The sequence below is a fragment of the Kogia breviceps genome, chromosome 5 (assembly GCF_026419965.1).
Source record: "Kogia breviceps isolate mKogBre1 chromosome 5, mKogBre1 haplotype 1, whole genome shotgun sequence".
Taxonomy (NCBI): Eukaryota; Metazoa; Chordata; class Mammalia; order Artiodactyla; family Physeteridae; genus Kogia; species Kogia breviceps.
The window spans coordinates 35,210,462-35,234,012 of record NC_081314.1 but is presented as its reverse complement, the minus strand read 5'-3'; the positions used below and the strand labels follow the sequence as shown (position 1 = coordinate 35,234,012).

General features: G+C 37.5%; 1 protein-coding gene across 2 annotated transcripts in view; it reads left to right on the top strand.

The window, feature by feature from the left end:
* Window positions 1-23,551, top strand: part of ZNF385D (zinc finger protein 385D) — a 942,431-nt gene that overhangs the window by 902,115 nt on the left and 16,765 nt on the right. For both annotated transcript variants that reach the window (XM_067033854.1, XM_059064167.2), the window contains one exon: window positions 10,179-10,412. In XM_067033854.1, coding sequence (XP_066889955.1) covers window positions 10,179-10,412 — 234 coding nt within the window. The remainder of the gene's footprint in view (window positions 1-10,178; window positions 10,413-23,551) is intronic.

The window sequence follows — 23,551 nt, the reverse complement described above, 5'->3', positions numbered from 1 at the left end:
GAGTATATTAAATATAAGCTGTAGGAGTAGGGAATACAATCCCCATTGACTTTGAGAAACTAAGGCAGCAATGTGATAAGATATTGATTGAGATGTCATGTTGAGGTGACACTGGGATATTAAGTCATAATCCTTTACACACAGCTGACAAGATATGTCAGGCTCCTGCCCCAGAATGAGTCTCTCCTTGTGAACTTGAAAGAAAGAAACGAGGGCAAACTATCTGGTAAAGAAAAAAATAAGACTAACTATAACCAGCTTTCTCTCCTTGGAATAGAGACCTTGCCTTCTGAGGGACAGCCTCAGGCCAGTCATAAGCCCAGCGTCTCAGAACCACTGTGGAAATGAGCAGGGTTTGGGGCACAGACACAGTGTCGTGAGAGCACCTTTCAAAATGGCAGCCCACAGCCCACAGAGAAGACTGTGGTCCACAAGAGTTCTCACACACACACACACACACACACACACACACACACACACACACACACACCTGCTAACACTTAAAATTTGGAAATTGTACATGAAACTTCCTGGCTTTCACCAAAATAATAATCAAAGCATCTGGTAAAACGGAGCATGAATTTCTAAGATGGCTGACTAAAAGTGTACAATGAACTCCCCCATTTTTGTGGAGTTATGTGCTCTCCAGTTTACCACAGTGAGTAATTCTATCAGTGTCAATTGCCCAGATTCACTCCTTTACATTGTCTGCCTTTTCCTGTTGGGTGTGTGTGTAGGGCGGGGGTCGGGGGTGGAGGGGGAGCTGACTACCACCTAGATTTATGCTGCTTTTACTTGGTGAAATCCCAGTTTAAACTACTATTATGTAACAGCCTAAATGGGAAAAGAATTTGAAAAAGAATAGATGCATGTATATGTATACCTGATTCGCTTTGCTGTCCACCTGAAACTAACACAACATTGTTAATCAACTATATTCCAATATAAAACTAGAAGTTTAAAATAAATAAATAAATACATAAACAAACAAACTAGAGACCTCCATTCTGAGGTTAAGGACATTTAAGATTAGAAGATACAAAGTAGGTCTCAGCTTCCATTGACCAACTGTTGGATCCTGCCTAACTCCCCAGGACCTGGGTAATTCCTGCTGAGCCCTTGGTGCTTCCAGAGCCTCTGATCTCCCTCCTGCTTGGCCTGCTCCTCTTGCCTTCTTTCCTTCACATTAGCCCCACTCTCTGCTTCCTGTCCCAAGTCAAGCATCCTTTGATCAGGTTCTGACCACCACCACCTTCTGAGGGCTTCTGCATAATTTGCTAACCTGACAACCTGATTCTCTAGCCTTCTTACCGCCCCCCCCCCACTTTTAGGAATCGATAGGAATAACCTAAATTCCTGATAAATGTTCCTATAAAATGAAAGTAATCTCATGTTACCCTCTCAAATCACATGATCCTCTTTAAAAAATGGCCAATCCCCATGAAACTAATGAGTCCTGGCTTCAAGAGGAAAATCCAGAAGTTGAATCAGCTCTTTCTTTCAACAGGCTCTGAAAATAGTTTTCAGCAGAATAATTTATGTTCTAAGCTGCACCTGGTGTACACGGCCCAAAGTGAGTTCAACAGATCAATCACCAGGATCCCTGAGTCTGAATCTACTCTTGATGTAATTGCCTCAAACAGATGGTAGATTGGGCAGCTTTGGGACACATCTCGGAAGTTGCAGTTAGATATTTTTGTTATGTAAGTTTTTGAAATCGCTTGCCTTCCTATAATTTCTGATGCACAAAAGACTTGGGAACTCTAGTTCAAAGGATGTAAAGGTAGAAAGAATTACTCACCTGATCCCTTAGGACATTAAGAGTTTTAATCAGTGGATCACTTTTTGCATGGCACTTCCAAATAACAGAACTTTGGAGGTGTGATAAAGTTAGAGTTTGAAGTACAGGTATTTTTCTGGTATTTTCTGGCGATGCCTCTTCCTGCTTTACTTCCTCAAAGAGAGCAAATCCATTGTTCCCTCCCCTCTTGTGGTATTGGAGCCCTGTCACTCTAGTACACAAATTACATTGTGTTTACTTTTTTTAAAAAAATTTATTGAAGTAGAGTTGATTTACAATGTTGTGTTAGTTTCAGGTGTACAGCAAAGTGATTAGTTGCACAAATATATATATTCATTCTTTTTCAGATTCTTTTCTCCCTGTGCTATACAATGCGTCCTTGTTTGTTATCTATCTTATATATAGTAGTGTGTGTACGTTCATCCCAAGCTCCTGATTTATCCCTCCCCTGCCCCACGTTTCCCCTTTGGTAACCATAAGTTTGTCTTTAATATCTATAAGTCTGTTTCTGTTTTGTAAATAAGTTCATTTGTGTCATATTTTTAAAAATTAGATTCCACATATGAGTGATATCATATATTTGTCTTTGTCTGACTTACTTCACTTATATGATAATCTCTAGTTGCATCCATGTTGCTGCAAATGGCATTATTTCATTCTTTTTTATGGCTGAGTACATCATGTTTACTTTTTAACCTCCAGTGATTAACACAGGGTCTGACAACATGAGCGTTGAGTCAGGTCCACCCCAAATGTTTCAGGGCCAAGACAAGAGTTCAAATGGAGACCATGCACTGTATAGCTAAATGTTTACAAGCTGTACCTCAAGCTTCCCTGGCAGACCCCCAGCCTTTACCCAGGGATTGCCTTTGTGACCTGAAGGTCAAAGAATCTCCCTGCCTTAGTCAGCCCTAAGCCCTACCAAATGATAACACAGCTCTGCAGGAACAGGGCAGAAGCTGTGCCCCAAGCCAGCCCTCTGGGTGGTGACTGGACCCACGCCAGTCAGGTAACCCACTGGAGAAGCATCCTTCCTCCCTAACCTCATTTTGTGGACTCAGGATTCCCAAACAATTTTAAGCATTTCCTGCATCACCGTAGCAGAAAGAGGGAGGGAATGTTTTGGGGGGACTTTGCCTAGACATACCTTTCGGTGACTTGAGGTGATTGGTGATTTGAAAACAAACCTTTTTCTCTGGTTTCCAGATAGAGGCTGTGATCTCCTTTTACCTCTCAACATACATAGCCACACATGCACACACATAGCCACACATGCACACACATAGATGCACAAATCATAAACATCTATGCACACAACCACACACAAACCTGTGAACTTTCAGACTCGATACTCTGGTCTTTGGGGCACCCAGTCCAGCTCTCACTTCCCTTTCTAATTAAAATTTCCATTTGCTCAGCTGGTTATCAAACTGTCTAAAAAGTGTTTTTATAAGATTAAAAAAATGCAAAAATAGACTTTTGTTTCAGTGGCTTGTGATACGTGGAGGCCAGTGCAGAGGCCATTCCTGCCTGTGTCTAAGAGGCTGGTACTATGCCCAGTCAATGTTGATCAAATTGGATGAAATCCAGAGGAAGGAAACCACCAGTAATAATTTCTAAAAACTTGCGATTTTTTTTTTTTTGTAACGAAGCACCTTTTTATACTTCAGAATGTCAGCATATTTAAGAGGAAGCAGCTGTTCTCACTTGCTAGCAAGCCTGGTTGAGACTTTATTTCACACAGAGAAGAAGGAAATAAATTGTGTGTCATTCTGAGTCTTCAGTCTAGAAGAAAACATGATGATTATCTTTGGGACATACTATTAATTTCTGTTACCTGGGAGGAAACTTAAATAACTCACATCTGGTTCTGTCAGTTGGTTTATGAGGTCTGTAACTAGGAGAATAAATTTCTTACCTGGACCATGTAACTTGGCCGTTTCATTTTATTATCTAGAATTCAAGTTGTTGATTATTTTCTGGAATCTTTTCTTATGCTTTTTGAATTTTTTAAAAAAGTATTTACAGTGTTTTTATATAAGAATGAGGGCCAAAATGGGCCACACTGAATACTGACAAGTTTCCTTTCATTCTCCACTAAAGCCCCATTCCACAAAGTATTAACAAGCTGTTTGGATGTCAAAGCCAAATAGTGACAGTTACAATAATGTTTGCTAGAGGGCACTGGCGGAAAAACGGCACAGAAATGCAAACCCCAGCCATCTCAAACCGCTCCTTCCCACTGGAATGCACCCATTCTTTTCGACTCCCAGTCACATAGATTGCTCCCATTGGGTCATTGGCTGAATAGTGCAAAGAAATCTGAATCTGGGAAACATTAAGAAAAGTGAATCGTTATTCTAGTTTCTCATCTTTTGGAAAATACAAAAGAAAAATGTGCAATAAGGAAGGCTTGTGCAATAAGGAAGGCTTGTGCGTTACTCATCATTTTGCAGAAGAGGTTGTTTGAGAGCTGTAGGGTTTTTTTTCTCCTCTCCTCCTAAATGGACTCCAGCAACTTAATACATTAGCATAAATGGATGATTGAACATACATGATTGACTCTAGCTCGGGCTAAGTTCAGTTTTTTTTAAGTCAAGTGTTTAAGATTCTATCTTCCAACACTCATAATAAATCATGACTAATTGGAATTAACTGAAAGGGATATAGTCAGTTTTTTTACGAACAAAATCAAAATTTTAGCAATGAAAAATAAATGAAGAGCTTGTACTTCTGAGCCAGACTGTCTGAATTCAAATCATTGTACTTCAGCTGGCAGCTCTGGCATTGTGTAAGTTCCCAAATCTCTCCATACCTCAATTTCTTCTCTAAGATGAGGATAAAAATGGTAAGCCCATCTTTGTTTTTTGTAATTGACATATAGTTGATTTACAGTGTTGTGTTAGTTTCATGTGTTCAACAAAGTGATTCAGTCATATATATATACATATATATGTACATATATTTATATATTCTATATTACTTTGTATATTATATATATATTATTTTTAAGATTTTTTTCCATTATATGTTATTACAAGATATTGAGTGCAGTTCCCTGTGCTATACAGTAGGTCCTTGTTTATCTTCTTTATATATAGTAGTGTGTATCTATTAATCCCAAACCCCTAATTTATCCTCTTAGTTTTTTAGGAGGATTGAATGAGTTAATACCTATAAATGCTTTAAAATTGTTTTTACCATCATAAGCTATAATTGTGTTTTGTTCATTCATTCATTCATTTATTCATTCATTGCTTTCCTTCAATAAATATTTATTGACTGCCTTTTTAAAAAAATTTATTTATTTATTTATTTATTTTTGGCTGTGTTGGGTCTTCATTTCTGTGCAAGTGATTTCTCCAGTTGCGGCGAGCGGGCGCCACTCTTCATCGCGGTGCGCGAGCCTCTCACTATCACGGCCTCTTGTTTTGGAGCACAGGCTCCAGTCGCACAGGCTCAGTAGTTGTGTCTCACGGGCCCAGCTGCTCCGTGGCATGTGGGATCCCCTCAGACCAGGGCTCAAACCCGTGTCCCCTGCATTGGCCGGCAGACTCTCAACCACTGACTTTTTATGCCAAGTATAAGTGCAAGGATATAGCAATGGACAAAACTCATGAAGGATTGTTAAGTTTATTATTATTATTATTTCAAGTCATTATGGGATGTCTCATGAACCACTCAGCACATAATGGACATCTATTATCCTTCCCATCTCCTAGCACAAAATAGAGGCTCAATAAATGTTGACGGAGGGAAGTGAAAATACATGAGTCATTGCAACATAGAATAACAATCTGGAATTGCAATAAGGATTTGGAATTGGGAGATGCAATGTCAAGTCCCAGTTTTACTGAAAGTTCCTAATCTAAAAACCTAGAAAGCTATACCATGAAACCACTAAGATCCCTTTTGACTATGATTCTAGAAAGTAACTGAAATGATGTTGACTGGTTATAATTCTATTTTTCTTACAATAAATAAACTTCTAATTTTAGTCTAGCTTTAAATCTACAGAAAAGGTACAAAACACAACAGAGGGTCCCTGTATATGCTCTCAGTTTCCCTTGTTATTAACATCTCACGTTACTATGCTGTATTTGTCAAAGCTAATGAACAAATATTGATAGATTATTACCTGGAGTCCATACTTCATTCTGATTTCATAAGTTTATACCTAAAGCTTTTTTTGTTTTCTTTTTATTTGTTTAAATTATGTAAGTTTCAGGTAAACAGCATTACAATTCAACATCTGTATACACTACAGAGTGATCACCAGCATAAGTCTAGTTACCACCCATCACCATATAGTTGACCCCCTTTACCCATTTTGTCCACCTCCACCCCGCTTCCCCTCTGATAACAACTAATCTAATCTCTGTAGCTGTGAGTTTGGTTTTGTTTTCTCTTGTTTGTTCCTCTGTTCTGGTTTTTTAGATTCCACCTAGGAGTGAAATCATATGGTATTTGTCTTTCTTCATCTGACTGTTACAATTGTGTGTATGTACCACATCTTTTTCTGAATTTAATTTCTTATTTTATACTGCAGTTTAGTTGATTTACAATGTTGTGTTAGTTTCCTTATGTTCTTTTTTTTTTTTTTTTTGCCCCAGCATCCTACTGTCTCCTTAGACTTGTCTGGACTGTGACAGTTTTTCAGACTTTACTTGTTTTGATGACCTTAATATTTTTGAGGACTCTTGGTCAGGAATTTTTTAGAATGCCCTTAAATTTAGGTTTGTTTATGCTTTTCTCATGGTTAGACAGGGGTTATGAGTTTTAGGAGGAAGATCACAGAGGTAATTCTCATCACATCCTAGCAAGAGTATATGCTATTAACATGATCAATGATATAAAATTTTATTTTAATGACTGGATAGGTGTTATGTATAATTGGTAATTTAATGTACCATACTAAGGAAAATATCTTTGCTATACGTAATTTTCTACACAAAGTACAGTCATCCTTATCCACGCAAGATTGGTTCCAGAACCCCTGTGGTTACCAAAATCTATGGATGCACAAGTCCTTTATATAAAATGACGTAGTATTTGCATATAACCTACACACATCCTCCTGTTTACTTTAAATCATCACTGAATTACTTACAATACTTAATACAATGTAAACGTTATATAACTAGTTGCAAATACAATGTAAATGCATGTAAATAGTTGCCTACCCACAATAAATTCAGGTTTTGTCTTTTGGAAGTTTCTGGGATTTTTAAAAAATATATATCTGATCCTTGGTTGGTTGAATCCGCAGATGCAGAACCCCCAGATACCAAAGGCCAACTAAATGAAATAGTTGATTCTTTTGTGGCATAATCTTAATATATATTTGCTTTACTTTAAAAAAAAAAGTCCTCTTTACTACTGGCAAGTGAAGAGTAACTGAAAAATTCATGCCTTGTTATAAATTAATAATACTCTTATCTTTGTGGACTCAAGATCCACATATTAAATTTAATGTCAAACATATAACTGTTTGTATTTCTTTCAAACTAACCGCAAGCTTCAGAAAATTCTCAGATCTTTGTTCAGCTATGTGGTCTGAAAGATGCAACAAAGTAAGAAGTGCCGGAAATTAAGCATTTTGATACTAATTCCCCTAAGCCTGTCTCGTGCAAGGGACTTGCCTTAAGAAATATCGATAGTAATACTTCACTAAGCCCCGGACATAGACAGTCTGGTATCTCTAATCTTTGGTGTCCTTGGTATAAATGTACATTATTCTCTGGGATTAGGAATGACGCTGATGTAGCAGTCACAGAGACTGGAAGATCCATGGTTATGTTTATTCTATACTTTTGTTATGAACTTCACTGTAAATAGAGAAGTTGGCTTAAGATTACTATAATCTATGCAATGTAAAATTTTCAGATCAAGACATAAAATAAACATTGTCAATCCAGAGGAAAATTATTAGAAGTAGGGTACTACTAGGGATATCCTTATTTAGATTTAAATGAAATAAATACCTACAGTATCACACTCTGGTTCCAGTAAGTGGTCACAATAAGTTTAATTATCCTATCTTTATGGTTGTCACTTCCCATAGAACTGATCATAAAAACAATTGAGTGGTTTTAGCCTACTACTCTTTGTGACCTTACTATGGAGGTTCCTTATTATGGCCAAGAGCATCATTCACAATACATTTTTCCCCAAATCCCTAATTTCTTAGTTCCATGAAACACTGTGTCCTGACTCACCATATACTACTTATGTGAACTTTGGAAATTTCCTTAACTTCTGAAATGTCTTCATTTTCAAAAGTATGTGTGATGGTTAAATGAAATTACATATATAAAACACTTAGCAAATGAACTGACCATTTGCTATTTGTTCACAGATACTCATGCACATGCTTTCAAAGAATAATTTCCAGTTTGCTGGGAGCAATGATGGCTACTGGACCATCTCAAGTTGGCTGTTGTGTTTTATGCCATATCTAGATTCTCAGAAATATTTTCTGGCAATTACCTGACATTTTAATGTTGGTATCTTAGTAGGCAAGTAAACACTAATCAGGAAGTGGGCCTCTCAGTGTTCAAGGAAATAAATGTATTCTGGTGGCAAAATTCAGTGTTAGGATATTTTATTTATTTTTCTCTAGCCATGAGAGAAACTAGTCATGGCACTATGTTTCTTTTTTTTTTTTTCTAACATGGTTGGAGGATATTCTCCACGACACTGCAGGGGACTTACTTAATGGTCTTACAGCTAAATAAGTGATTAAAAGTATAGGAAGTGTCAGGCAAAGGGAAGAGCCAGATTAATTGTTTTATACAATAGACCTCAACATGAATCTGAAAAAGAATATGTATATATATATACACGTATATAAAAGTATATATTATATGTATACATATACACACACATATATATAACTGAATCACTTTGCTGTACACCTGAAGCATTGTAAATCAACTATATTTCAATAAAATCTTTAAAATGAAAATTAATTAATTAATTAAAAAAAAAAAAGAGCCCATTTCTCTTCTGATTGACTAGTGTGTCTGATGTCATATTTGGGAAAGAAGCCATAAGCAACCTCACCCATATTCCCACCTCTCTCTCTTGATCAAAGGGCAAATCCAAGTTACAAGGCATCTTGATAACATAAACTAAAAAGAAGTAAGTGTTTATGAGGACAACACTTCATTGCAGGTAGACCACTGTCCTTTACAGCCACTGTCCACTCCATTTTTCATGGACTTTACATTGTGGCATTGGATAGTGACCACAGCAGCATATGGAATGAGAAACAATTCCAAGAGCAGCTGTGGCTGGAGAGACAGCCTGGGAATAGTTTGAATAAGAGGTTAAGAACTAGCCAGCCGGGAGGCAGCAAAAAGTCATATAAAAATAGAAAGCACAGGGCATAGGGCTCATTTGCAATTCATTGTTGGGTATGGCAGACATTGCTGACATCGTGTTAACTAGCCTGTTTGGGTTGGGAGCTGTGTACACCCAAGTGAAGTTAGAACAAAGTAGTCATACTTTGGAGGTTGACCTCTCCAGCTTTAGAATCAGACTTCAGAGGCAGAAGGGTTGTAGGGTTACAGTGCATCAACACTTTCTTGGTCATCAAGCTCTTGAAAGCTGTGACATTAACATGGTATGACCAGTCTGTGAAATTTCTTATAAAGAGTGGCTGTTGATGTTTGAATACTTTTGCGTCACAAGCTCCCTGAGAACAGCCTGGTGCAGAGCATACATTTAATAAATATGCTAGATTAGAATTCATCTTATTTGTATATGGATGATTTTTGTACCTGTCCAATATACAACTCTTTGTAAATAAGGCAATGATTTTCTAAACCTTTGATCTGGACAAAGTGATATAATATCAAGGTTCTTTTTTTTTTCTATATTTTGCACAAGCATACACAGGAGAATCAGTACCTATTTTACCTATTTTTTAATTAAAGAAAGAGATGTAGAAGGAAAATAGAAAGACAAGTAGTAAAGAAAAATTAAAATATCTTAAAAACATTTCTCCTCCATTTTTTTTTAAAGCCATCCTTGTAAAAATATACAAAGCACAATGCACTGTAAAGATTATTCTACTAAGGCCATATGTTAACAAGAGAAATTTGTGAATATGTTTATTTACCCCATGGAAAAACATTAAAGCCTATTTGTATATATTTTCTAGAATTGTCCGAATGTGTTATATCAATAGACAAAACTATAAGTGGTCATCTAGGTACATTTCCTCAGGAGATGATTAACACATAGTTGACAAGCAGCAATTGCTAGCTGTTCTTATCATTATTAGCAGAATGTAATATTAGTGATACACTTTCGAATAGGGAAAGGTAATACTACTGTTTTTGCCTTTTCTTCTGTGCTACTTTGACTGCAGACAGTACCACAGGGACACCAGCAATATCAACGACGACAACTGTGGAAATTCGCAAAAGCAGCGTTATGACAACTGAGATCACTTCTAAAGTGGAGAAAAGCCCCACGACAGCCACCGGCAATAGCTCCTGTCCTTCCACGGAGACTGAGGAAGAAAAGGCAAAACGGCTGCTTTACTGTTCTCTATGCAAGGTTGCTGTCAACTCCACCTCACAGCTGGAGGCGCACAACAGTGGTGAGATGCAGCGATTTATTTTCTGTCTCAACAGCTCTGCAATTATCTTCCTCTGAATAGATTAGATCTTTTGCAGCAGGGGACAGAGGGCGAGGCAGAAAACTGACAATTATTACATGGAATTCGTTAACCGTTAAAAAGTAAAAACGACAAGCAAAGTGTCATTTACAGGGGGGCAAGGAAGGGTTTCCAGGGCTCCCTTGCCATACTGTATATGTGTTTGTGTGTATGGACGTGTGTTTGTGATTTATAAACATTAAGAGAGACAGTGAAATATAATTCTGAAGTGTCAGCTTTGCATTTATATGATATCTAGATTTCTATGTTACTTCCACACATTTGCTTGTAACTGAAATTTTCTGAAGTTGCACCAATAATATAGATGCAACAGTTGGCTGCATAACTCCATTCACTTTTGGTTAAAAACCTCCCGATCATGGTTTTTATGGCAAATAATGTTGTTTGGGCAAAATCTATATGAGCTGGAAAATTGAACTTAAGAAAATACTTCTTAGAGGCAGCCATGATGTCTACATATAATATTTTGTTTATTTTTTCTCACAACGTAAAGATACTATTCCTTTGTTTTGACTGAGGCTCAGAGAAGACACATGACCAGTTAGGTGACAGAGCCATTATTCAAACCCAGGTCTCTCTAACCAACACTAAACTTTCATATAGCATAACAGAAAGTACTGGTAAGCCGGATGGAATTCTCTCCTGATATATTTTTATTCCATCTACCTGTTCTTTCTATACATCTATGTTTATATCTATATCTATATTTAAAGATGTTTTATATATATATATGTAAACCTATCTAACTAGATACATATATAGAGTATATCTATATTGATTTAAATAGATAAAGATTTTATTGTTTTATTTGTTTATTTATTTATTTATGTCCTGCCTGAGATTTTAGCCAGCCCTTTGTCCCAAGATCAGTTTTCCTCTAAAAGACTGGGTTCATTGCGAGGACTCTGTCAGCAATTACAATAGAAAAAGAATCATTTGTGAATCATACCCTGAGTTAATAGTGCAGCTGTGTGTTGATGGCATCATCGACCAATCATTGTGCTGCATGCGTAATATTCAAGACTTAGACTTCAAGACTCTAAGGGGATAATTGCAGAAGAAGGACAATTCCTTCCGCACACATCCTCCTCCTGCAGGCAACGTGAGTTGTAGTCAGGGAGAGTTCATGAGGTCAGGGGCTGGGAGACACAGAATAGCATCTGGCCCCAAGTCAGAATCTGTACCATTCAGATTTGCCCTCTGTTTACTCCTGCGAATACGTTCTTCCTGAATGTGAGATCACTGGGAGAGGGTGGGCATCATTGGAAATCCATTTACTTTTCCAGAATTCTTGATCGTCCCCCCATAGTGACAGAGAAACACATTCATTTTGAGGGAGGGTCTATTTTGACAGATGAACAAACCATAGCCTTTGAGGTTGGAGTTAGTCTACAAAGAACTTGGATGTCCTTTCTGAATTCTGATCAGAAACATCTGATTAGGAGGCAAAGAAGGGGTGACTTATTTGTTCACATCACATCAGGTCAACATTTTCCATATTACAGTTCTATGGTCATCTCTGGTTCGTGTGTAAGAATTGCCATTGGAGATTTATGTATATATATATATTTTATATTAATGTAAAATATATCCATATGTTTATATATAAATGCATTTATATTTATTTAAATACAAATATATATATGTACACACACACACACACACACACACACACACACACACACATATATATATATATATATATATATATCCTACATTCTGGGATTCTGATTTATTATATATCCAGGGCCTGGGAAGCTATAGTGTTTGGGAAAAGAAAAACACCAAAACAAAAACCTGGCAAGTGTTTTGCAGGCAGAGCTGAGAACTAGTTTAACCATCTAACCTGGGATTTTAAGACATGATTTTGGTTGTCACCCTTACTTGAATCCCTTTCTAAGGGTGTCCCCTCCAAGCCTTCAGCCCAGTCGGGGGACTGCGGCCACTCCCCTTCCCTCCAAGGTGCTGCTTGGGGTTCCTGGTACCTGTATTTCCCTTCCTGCTTCAGAGATCTTCCCCTCGGGGTGTGATGTCGGTAACCTGCGGGGTTATTGTAGAGGGCAAAACTCTGCATATGTCCCTCTCCTGTCAGGAGCAGGAGTGGTCCTTGTAAGTCTCATCCTAGGATTATTGTGGTGGGTTCTAGTTTGGGTTCCATGAGAAGCAGACTCTGAGACAAGGATGTCAGGGCAAATAGTTTTTAGGGAGATGAAGGGACCAGGTTAGTGGAGTTGGGAAAGGAAATAAGGCAGGGAAGGTGGCCAGCACAGCCAGCTATCAATGTGGGCGAACCGGATCCTACCCACCAAAGCTGGTCCCCTGCCCATCTTCCACTCTTTTACCCTTAACACTTTCAAGTGATCACATAGAATGACAGAACTAAACTAACTCAAATTCTGTGTCTTTATCTTTACAATCTCAGCACTATCATTGTTCTTTATAATCTGCTGTTTTCATGAAACGTAGGTAGTAACACAAGGGCATGAATTGCAGCCTTTGTGAGCTCAAAGGATTTCGAACTGCTATGAAATGATTAGTGAAACTAAAGCTTGTAACCGAATTTGTGTGTTTCTGGGGATGACCGTATAATGGAGAGTTCTACAAACTAATTTCCATGGAGCAGATGATGTGCTAATTTAGTATATACTAAATCTCAACAGTAACCACCTCCATTGTTTAGAATACAACCAATGAAATCTTCTTTAGGGAAGAGTCCTTATCACTGAAATTATTTAGAGTTACCAGATCATGGCACTGGTAGAAAGCAGACCCCCTTTGGATAGTCTATTTAATCATTGTTCTCTCATTCTCTTTAAGGACCCCCTTCCTAGTTATGCACAGGGCAGACCACAATCACCACCCCACCCACTGCATCCTCCACTCACCCCCACCCTGTCAATTTAACTTTAAAAGACTTCTCCAATTACTGCTTAGAGCCAGATATTAGGAAAATACTGTTAAGATTGGACTGTGTTTTTTGGGAAAGCAACCAGGCTGCAGCATGGGGAGATGTGTCCTTTGCATTTAAATTGTAGTTCTAAGTGTTTGTCTTCTTTATCCTTTTAGAAATACATCATAGACATGAAATCAGGGCTATAGCACCAAGCGGAGAGTTATGCACGTATGGTCTCTTCATGGGAAGCCAGCCACCTTCAAAACATGTTTTTCTCTTAATCTTGGAAAATGCATTTAAAAAAAAATTTTACTGAAGTATAGTTGATTTACAATGTTGTGTTAGTTTCAGGTGTACAGCAAAAGTGAATCAGTTATACATATACATATATCCATTCTTCTTCATATTCTTTTCCCATATCGGTTATTATATTATATTGAGTAGAGTTTCCTGTGCGATACAGTAGGTCCTTATTGGTTATCTATTTTATATATAGTGATGTGTATATGTCAATCCCAATCTCCTAATTTCCTTTCCCATGCCATTTTCCCTTTGGTAACCATAAGTTTGTTTTCAAAATCTATGAGTCTTTCTGTTTTGTAAATAACTACATTTGTATCATTTTTTAAAAATTAGATTCCACATGTGAGTGATATCATATGATATTTGTCTCTCTCCATCTGACTTATTTCACGTGATTCACAAAACAGTCTAAGAGTGCTTGAAACACCCTGAGAGGACATACTCTTTTCGAGAGATCTGGAAGTCTCCTTTTATTTGTGTGTTATAGACACATATTATAAAAGATATGTTTGTCTTTTTCTTTAAAGAAATTCCCCCCCAAACATCCTACTAGGTAACGCTTTGCTTAGCTATTTTTGATGATTTTCTCTATATAATTGAAAAAAACTTTGGAATGTTTTATCATTAGCCCTCATTACTAATTTGGGCAGAATTTTCTGGTAATGACTTAAAGTGGTAACATTTGATCATTTTCACTAAGCTCATTGCAGCTCTTCTATCCCTACACAGAGCTTATTTTTAAGCTCACTAAATTTTAATATATAGAAATGACACGTTATCAAAGAATGGAATTTCTAAATTTTTGCCTAAACACAAAATCAATGTTAAGAAGGAGAAGAGAAGATTGACTAAAATTTCTTGAGCATGTGGGCATGCCAGAAATAATGCTTAAGATAAAAATTGCATCTAATACAATACTTCAGTAGAGGAGATATTTTTTTTTTTCTATAGCTACAGACATTGAGGCACAAGTAAATTGAAACTCATTAGCTGATAGAGGCAAATTCTGACTTATACCATTTCAGAGCCTGAGCTTATAAATCTCTTTCCAGAGAGTTTGTTGTATTTGTTGATCTTAATAAATATCTAATACTTCTCTAACCTTCACTGATTGTCTACCATGTGTTGCTCACTGAGAATATAAATTTGAGCAAAGCCCAGGAGTTGCCTTTTAGGAAGCCCTGGTCTAGTTTTTGCCTCTGTGTTCAGGACGAGAATGTGTAAAGACTTGTTTCATCCAGAGATCTGTCCTTTCATGTTTCAAGTAAAAAACTAATTTAAACCAGTCAGCCATGGTGGTTCATGTTTATGGCCTTATTATTATTAAGGCCCAAAGATTATCTGCCACTCCTCTTCAGCATCTTCTAGGGTAATGGTAAGACTTCAACTGGATGGGAAATACAGATACAGACTCTTCTATCACAAGTCTGCTGTTGTGCCTTCTTTAAACTTTCTACAAATGTTTAAAAAACAATTCAGCCCCATAGGCCTCCATGTTACACATGTTCATGCAGGGCATACTTGAGCAGGAGAGCTGTACTGTCTAATATGATAACGACTAGCCTGAGGCAGCTATTTAAATTTAAATTAATTACCTGTTAAGTTTCAGCTGCAGTAACCTCTTATCAAGTGCTCAAGAGTGTCTCTGACTAAAGGCCGCCATATTGATAGGTACAAATCAAGAACATTTCCATCAGCAAAGAAGTTTCTATCAGACAGTGGACTGGAGCTACAATTATTTTTCCTCTCCCGTTGCGGAGCACAGGTTCCAGACGCACAGTCTCAGCGGCCATGACTCACGGGCCCAGCTGCTCTGCGGCAAGTGGGATCCTCCCAGACCCGGGCACGAACCCGTGTCCCCTGCATTAGCAAGCAGACTCTTAACCACTGCGCCACCAGGGAAGCCCTCTTTTTCCTTTTTAAAAAAAAAGTTTTATTGCAATATAGTTGATTTACAATGTTGTGTTAGTTTCAGGTGTACAGCCAAGTGAATCAGATACACATATATCTACTCTTTTTTAGATTCTTACAATTCTTTTATTTTTTTAACATCTTTATTGGAGTTTAATTGCTTTACATTGTTGTGTTAGTTGCTGCTGTATAACACAGTGAATCAACTATGTGTATACATATATCCCCATATCCCCTCGCTCTTGCGTCTCCCTCCCACCCTCCCTATCCCACCCCTCTAGGCAGTCACAAAGCACCGAGCTGATATCCCTGTGCTATGTGGCTGCTTCCCACTAGCTATCTATTTGACATTCGGTAATGTATATATGTCCATGCCACTCTCTCACTTCATCCCAGCAAACCCTTCCCCCTCCCCGTGTCCTCAAGTCCATTCTCTACATCTGTGTCTTTATTCCAGTCCTGCCCCTAGGTTCTTCAGAACCATTTCTTTTCTTTTATTTTTTAGATGCCATATATATGTGTTAGCATACGGTATTTGTTTTTCTCTTTCTGATTTACTTCACTCTGTATGACAGACTCTAGGTCCATCCCTTCAGTACAGATAACTCAATTTCGTTTCTTTTTATGGCTAATATTCCATTGTATATATGTGCCACATCTTCTTTATCCATTCATCTGTTGATGGACACTTAGGTTGCTTCCATGTCCTGGCTATTGTAAATAGAGCTGCAATGAACATTGTGGTACATGACTCTTTTTGAATTATGGTTTTCTCAGGGTATATGCCCAGTAGTGGGATTGCTGGGTCATATGGTAGTTCTATTTTTAGTTTTTTAAGGAACCTCCATACTGTTCTCCATAGTGGCTGTATCCATTTACATTCCCATCAACAGTGCAAGAGGGTTTCCTTTTCTCCACACCCTCTCCAGCATTTATTGTTTGTAGATTTTTTGATGATGGCCATTCTGAACGGTGTGAGGTTTGCATTTCTCTAATAATTTGTGATGTTGATCATCCTTTCATGTGTTTCTTGGCAATCTGTATATCTTCTTTGAAGAAATGTCTACTTAGGTCTTCTACCCATTTTTGGATTGGGTTGTTTGTTTTTATGTTATTGAGCTGCATGAGCTGCTTGTATATTTTGCAGATTAACCCTTTGTCAGTTGCTTTATTTGTTACTATTTTCTCCCATTTTGAGGGTTGTGTTTTCATTTTGTTTATGGTTTCCTTTGCTGTGCAAAAGCTTTTAAGTTTTATTAGGTCCCATTTGTTTATTTTTGTTTTTATTTCCATTTCTCTAGGAGGTGGGTCAAAAAGGATCTTGCTGTGATTTATGTCATAGAGTGTTCTGCCTTTGTTTTCCTCTAAGAGTTTTATAGTGTCTGGCCTTACATTTAGGTCTTTAATCCATTTTGAGTTTATTTTTGTATGCAGTATTAGGGAGTGTTCTAATCTCATTCTTTTATATGTAGCTGTCCAGTTTTTCCAGCACCAATTATTGAACAGGGTGTCTTTTCTCCATTGTATATTCTTGCCTCCTTTGTCAAAGATAAGGTGACCAGAGGTGTGTGGGTTTATCTCTGGGCTTTCTATCCTGTTCCATTCCTTTATATTTCTATTTTTGTGCCAGTACCGTACTGTCTTTATTACTGTAGCTTTGTAGTATAGTGAGAAGTCAGGGAGCCTAATTCTTCCATCTCTTTTTCTCTTTCTCAAGATTGCACTGGCTATTCGGGATCTTTTGTGTTTCCATACAAATTGTGAAATTTGGTAGTTTGATAGGGATTGCATTGAATCTGTAGATTGCTTTAGGTAGTATAGTCATTTTCACAATGTTGATTCTTCCAATCCAAAAACATGGTATATCTATCCATCTGTTTGTATCCTCTTTAATTTCTTTCATCAGTGTCTTATAGTTTTGTGCATACAGGTCTTTTGTCTCCTTACAAAGGTTTATTCCTAGGTATTTTATTCTTTTTGTTGCAGTGGTAAATGGGAGTGTTTCCTTAATTTCTCTTTCAGATTTTTCATCATTAGTGTACAGGAATACAAGAGATTTCTGTGCATTAATTGTGTATCCTGCTATTTTACCAAAATCATTGATTAGCTCTAGTACTTTTCTGGTGGCATCTTTAGTATTCTCTATGTATATAGTATGATTTCATCTGCAAACAGTGACAGTTTTACTTCTTCTTTTCTGATTTTGACTACTTTTATTTCTTTTTCTTCTCTGATTGCCATAGCTAAAACTTCCAAAACTATGTTGAATAATAGCAGTGAGAGTGGGAAACCTTGTCTTGTTCCTGATCTTAGTGGAATGATATTGGCTCTGGGTTTGTCATATATGGCCTTTATTATGTTGAGGTAAGTTCCGCTATGCATACTTTCTGGAGAGTTCTTATCATAAATGGGTGTTGAATTTTGTCAAAAGCTTTTTCTGCATCTATTGAGATTATCATATGTTTTTTATCCTTCAGTTTGTTAATATGGTATATCATATTGATTGATTTGGATATATTGAAAAATCCTTGCATTCCTGGGATAAACCCCACTTGATCATGGTGTATGATCCTTTCAATGTGCTGTTGGATTCTGTTTGCTAGCATTTTGTTGAGGATTTTTGCATCTATATTCATCAGTGATATTGGCCTGTAGTTTTCTTACTTTGTAATATCTTTGTTTGGTTTTGGTGTCAGGGTGATGGTGTCCTCGTAGGATGAGTTTGGGAGAGTTCCTCCCTCTACTATATTTTGGAAGAGTTTGAGAAGGATAGGTGTTAGCTCTTTTCTAAATGTTTGATAAAATTCGCCTGTGAAGCCATCTGGTCCTGGGCTTTTGTTTGTTGGAAGATTTTAATCACAGTTTCAATTTCAGTGCTTGTGATTGGTCTGTTCATATTTTCCATTTCTTCCTGGTTCAGTCTCAGAAGGTGGTACTTTTCTAAAAATTTGTCCATTTCTTCCAGGTTGTCCATTTTATCAGCATATAGTTGCTTGTAGTAATGTCTTATGATCCTTTGTATTTCTGCATTGTCAATTGTTAGTTCTTCTTTTTTCATTAATAATTCTATTTATTTGAGTCTTTCCCTTTTTTTTTTGATGAGTCTGGATAATGGTTTATCAATTTTGTTTATCTTCTCAAAGAACCAGGTTTTAGTTTTATTGATCTTTGCTATTGTTTTCTTCATTTCTTTTTCATTTATTTCTGATCTGATATTTATGATTCCTTTCCTTCTGCTAACTTTGGGGTTTTTTGTTCTTCTTTCTCTAATTGCTTTAAGTGTAAGGATAGTTTATTTATTTGATATTATTCTTCTTTCTTGAGGTAGAGTTTTATTCCTATATACTTCCCTCATAGAACTGCTTTTGCTGCATCACATAGGTTTTGTGTCATCGTATTTTCATTGTCATTTGTTTCTAAGTATTTTTTAATTTCTTCTTTGATTTCTTCAGTGATCTATTGGTTATTTAGAGTGTATTGTTTGCCTCCATTTGTCTGTAATTTTTGCATTTTTTTTCCAGTAATTGACATGTAGTCTCATAGCATTTTTGTTGGAAAGATACTTGATATGATTTCAATTTTCTTAAATTTACCAAGGCTTGATTTGTGACCCAAGATACGATCTATCCTGAAGAATATTCCATGAGCACTTGAGAAGAAAGTGTATTCTGTTGTTTTTGGATGGAATGTCCTATAAATATCAATTAAGTCCATCTTGTTTAATGTATCATTTAAAGCTTGTGTTGACTTATTTATTTTCATTTTGGTTGATCTGTCCATTGGTGAAAGTGAGGTGTTAAAGTCCCCTACTATGATTGTGTTACTGTTGATTTCCACTTTTATGGCTGTTAGCATTTGCCTTGTGTATTAAGGTGCTCCTATGTTGGCTGCATAAATATTTCAATTGTTATATCTCCTTCTTGGATTGATCCCTTGATATTTATGTAGTGTCCTTCTTTGTTTCTTGTAATAGTCTTTATTTAAAGTCTATTTTGTCTGATATTGCTACTCCATCTTTCTTTTGATTTTCATTTGCATGGAATATATTTTTCCATCCCCTTACTTTCAGTCTGTATGTGTCCTTAGGTCTGAGGTGGGTCTCTTGTAAATAGCATATATATGGGTCTTGTTTTTGTATCCATTCAGGCAGTCTATGTCTTTTGGTTGGAGCATTTAATCCATTTACATTTAAGGTAATTATTGATATGTATGTTCCTATTACCATTTTCTTAATTGTTTTGGGTTTGTTATTGTAGGTCTTTTCCTTTTCTTGTGTTTCCTGTTTAGAGAAGTTCCTTTAGCATTTGTTGTATAGCTGGTTTGGTGGTGCTGAATTCTCTTAACTTTTGCTTGTCTGTAAAGGTTTTTAATTCTCCATCAAATCTGCATGAGATCCTTGCTGGATATAGTAATCTTGGTTGTAGGTTTTTCCCTTTCATCACTTTAAATATGTCCTGCCAATCCCTTCTGGCATGCAGAGTTTCTGCTGAAAGATCAGCTGTTCACCTTATGGGAATTCCCTTGTGTGTTATTTGTTGCTCTTCCCTTGCTGCTTTTAATATTTTTTCTTTGTATTTAATTGTTGATAGTTGGATTAATATGTATCTTGGTGTGTTTCCCCTTGGATTTATCCTGTATGGGACTCTCTGCACTTCCTGGACTTGACTGACTCTTTCTTTTCCCATATTAGTGAAGTTTTCAACTATAATCTCTTGAAATATTTTCTCAGTCCCTTTCTTTTTCTCTTCTTCTTCTGGGACCCCTATAATTCGAATATTGGTGTGTTTAACATTGTCCCAGAGGTCTCTGAGATTGTCCTCAATTCTTTTCTTTTCTTTTTTTTTTCTTTTTTCTGCTCTGCAGTAGTTATTTCCACTATTTCATCTTCCAGGTTACTTTTCCATTCTTCTATCTCAGTTATTCTGCTCTTGATTCCTTCTGGTGAATTTTAAATTTCATTTATTGTGTTGTTCATCATTGTTTGTTTGCTCTTTAGCTCTTCTAGGTCCTTGTTAAATGTTTCTTGTAGTTTTTCCATTCTATTTCCAAGATTTTGGATCATCTTTACTATTATTACTCTGAATTCTTTTTCAGGTAGACTGCCTATTTCCTCTTCATTTGTTTGGTCTGGCGGGTTTTTACCTTGCTCCTTCATCTGCTGCATATTTCTCTGTCTTCTCATTTTGCCTCACTTGCTGTCTTTGGGGTCTCCTTTTTGCATGCTGCAGGTTTTAATTCCCGTTGTTTTGGGGATCTTCCCCCAGTGGGTAAAGTTGGTTCAGTGGGTTGTGTAGGGCTCCTGGTAGAGGGCACTGGTACCTATTTTCTGGAGGGTGAAGCTTAATCTTGTCTTCCTGGCGGCCAGGACCACATCCAGTAATGTGTTTTGGGTTGTCTGTGAACTTATTATGATCTTTGACAGCCTCTCTGCTAATGGTTGGCGTTGTGTTCTGGTCGTGTCCAGCACTGGAGCTTGCTGGTCATTGGGTGGAACTGGGTCTTAGCATTGAGACGGAAATCTCTGGGTGAGCTCTCTCTCTCACTGATTGATATTACTTGGGGCCAGGAGGTCTCTGGTCATCCAGTGTCCTGAACTCGGCTCTGTCACCTCAGAGGCTCAGGCCTGACACCTGGCTGGAGCACCAAGATGCTGTCAGCTGCACCACAGTGAATGTGGCTGTCTCCATTATGAAGTCAGATCATAAGGGTCTACAATAGCTGTTCAGCTACAACAGGCTGACTTGGAAGCACTTTATCTATGAGGCTCTCTCCAGCAGCTGGTGGCTAAAAGTGTAGGTCTCTGTGTTTGCTTCCAGAACCTTAAACGTTTATATAGAGGTCTTCACTGGGTTCAGTCATGGATTTGGTACAGATGGTCTCAAGAACATCTTACTCTCTCAAGGCTGTGTGCTTGAAACTGCTCTTAAGCCTGAGGGTCTACAAGCTGCAGGAAGGCAAGACCACCCGGGGTGGCCTGCAAGCCATGATTCTTGCCACAAACCCTGCTGTTGCTGTCATGGAATCCAGCTTGCCCCGCCACTCTGCAATGAGTTTTCAGTGAAGCTTTCTTTCTGTGCTGATGAGATTCCTGCTACTTGACTTGCCCAAAGCCATAGAGCCCTTAAATTTGGGGGCTGTGATGCAAACCCAGCCAATCTGGCTCCAAAGTCAGCGTCACCTCACCCTAAATGCCTCACCCCCGTGAGCCACCTCTGCAAACCCACACTGCCACAGGAAGAGTCACCTGCATTCTTACAATTCTTAAATAATGTACTTTGGGCTTTGCAATATGGGTGATTTGGGATATATTACCTAATAGAAAAATTTTATGTAGCTGTGAGCATTCAGGGTTTAGTTATTTCGTGTTTGGTGACATCTCATGGATGAACAACCAGAATAAATGATTTCAGAGTTGTGTTGACATATGTTTTCTTGCTGTGTGCTTTTCCATGCTGTGCTTGTTAAGAGTGGTTTCATGCGCAAACCAAGTAGAATGTTCAACCTACATTATTTTTTCTACTTGAGCCTAATATAATGTCATTGATATTTAGAACATTTCAGGAAGTTTACACATGAAACTGTTTCCCTACTGAGGGCATGAGGCTTGAAGGTGAAAAGTGGGAGGGCTTTTGCTTTTCACCTTATACTTTTCTGTGCTCTTTGAATTGTCTAACAAAGTGTTACTTTCATTTAAAAAAGTGAAAACTGAACTAGTTACACAAAAAGTAAGCAAAAACACTGCTTTTATAAATAACTAAGACAACATCATATCTGTTATACTATGGGAGTGTCTAATTTGTCCATTTATTGAGTGTTTATTATGTGAAAAGCTTTTTGCCGTGTTCTCTTGGTTAATGGGTATGAAAGCAATGGAGCATTTTTCCATGCTTTTAAGGGTCTTGTTTCTAAGTAGCAGAGATGGGTGCAAATAAGGATTGTTAAATGCATGTCTAAAGCAGCACGGGAAATCCTCCATATTCCTTGTAGTCCATTGTTATAGATAAAAGAGGCTTTCTGGATGCCTGAAAATTCTCATGTGCTGGTATGTCAATGGTTACTGCCATATCAATTCCACATGTTTATCTCCCCATCAAACCCAGCCAGTGCTCCGCTTACTGATTCCCATGGTCTGCACAGCTCTTTCCTGAGCTGTCTTTGGACACCGAGTCCATCCCCACTGGTGCTATGTGGCTTGCCTCCCCTTCTATTCCCACTTAATAGCTCTTCCTCAGAGGACCTTTCTGATGCTAAAAACAAAGTTCTCTCCTCTGTTTCCCTTGTCTCTACTTTCACCTCTGCAATTTGGACCTGTGATGCATTACTGATGAATCAACAAATTACTTTCAACCAGGGAACTAACAGAAATAACACAATTTTTTACTCATTTGGGGCATTCCTTGGTCACCTGATACCATGGATGCCATTCTGGGTGCTTACTGTTTGTTGATATGCTGATAAAATAAACGAAAGATTTCATTTCAAAGACAAAATAAAATTAAGATTGACATGGAAAATACATAGTATATATGAGGTCAGGGTAATAAAAGGTTAATTTGACATTTAGAGTATTAAAAAAGAAAGAGAGAACATGGAGGCTCTTGGTGCCAATTATACCCTTCAGGTGTAGAAATTCAAAACAACTTTCCTTAGGACACACAGAGTTGGACTATAATGCCATTTTACTGAATGTTATAAATAAACACATTAAAAAACACCTTTGCATTCTGCTGTTTGTATGGAGCCTGACCACTTTCCTGCCCACGTATCTATAAGCTGGAATCATCTGAACTTGTCAATGAGAAGGTAACTAAACTATCACTGGCAGTCAGGTGGGTTTGCTAAGGGTCTAGTCTAACACTATTATATCTCATCTCATGAGCATTCTGGAAAATTGAACTTTAAGGTATTGAAATTTATTTTATAGAAAGGTGAATTTTGCAGACTCTACCAGGAT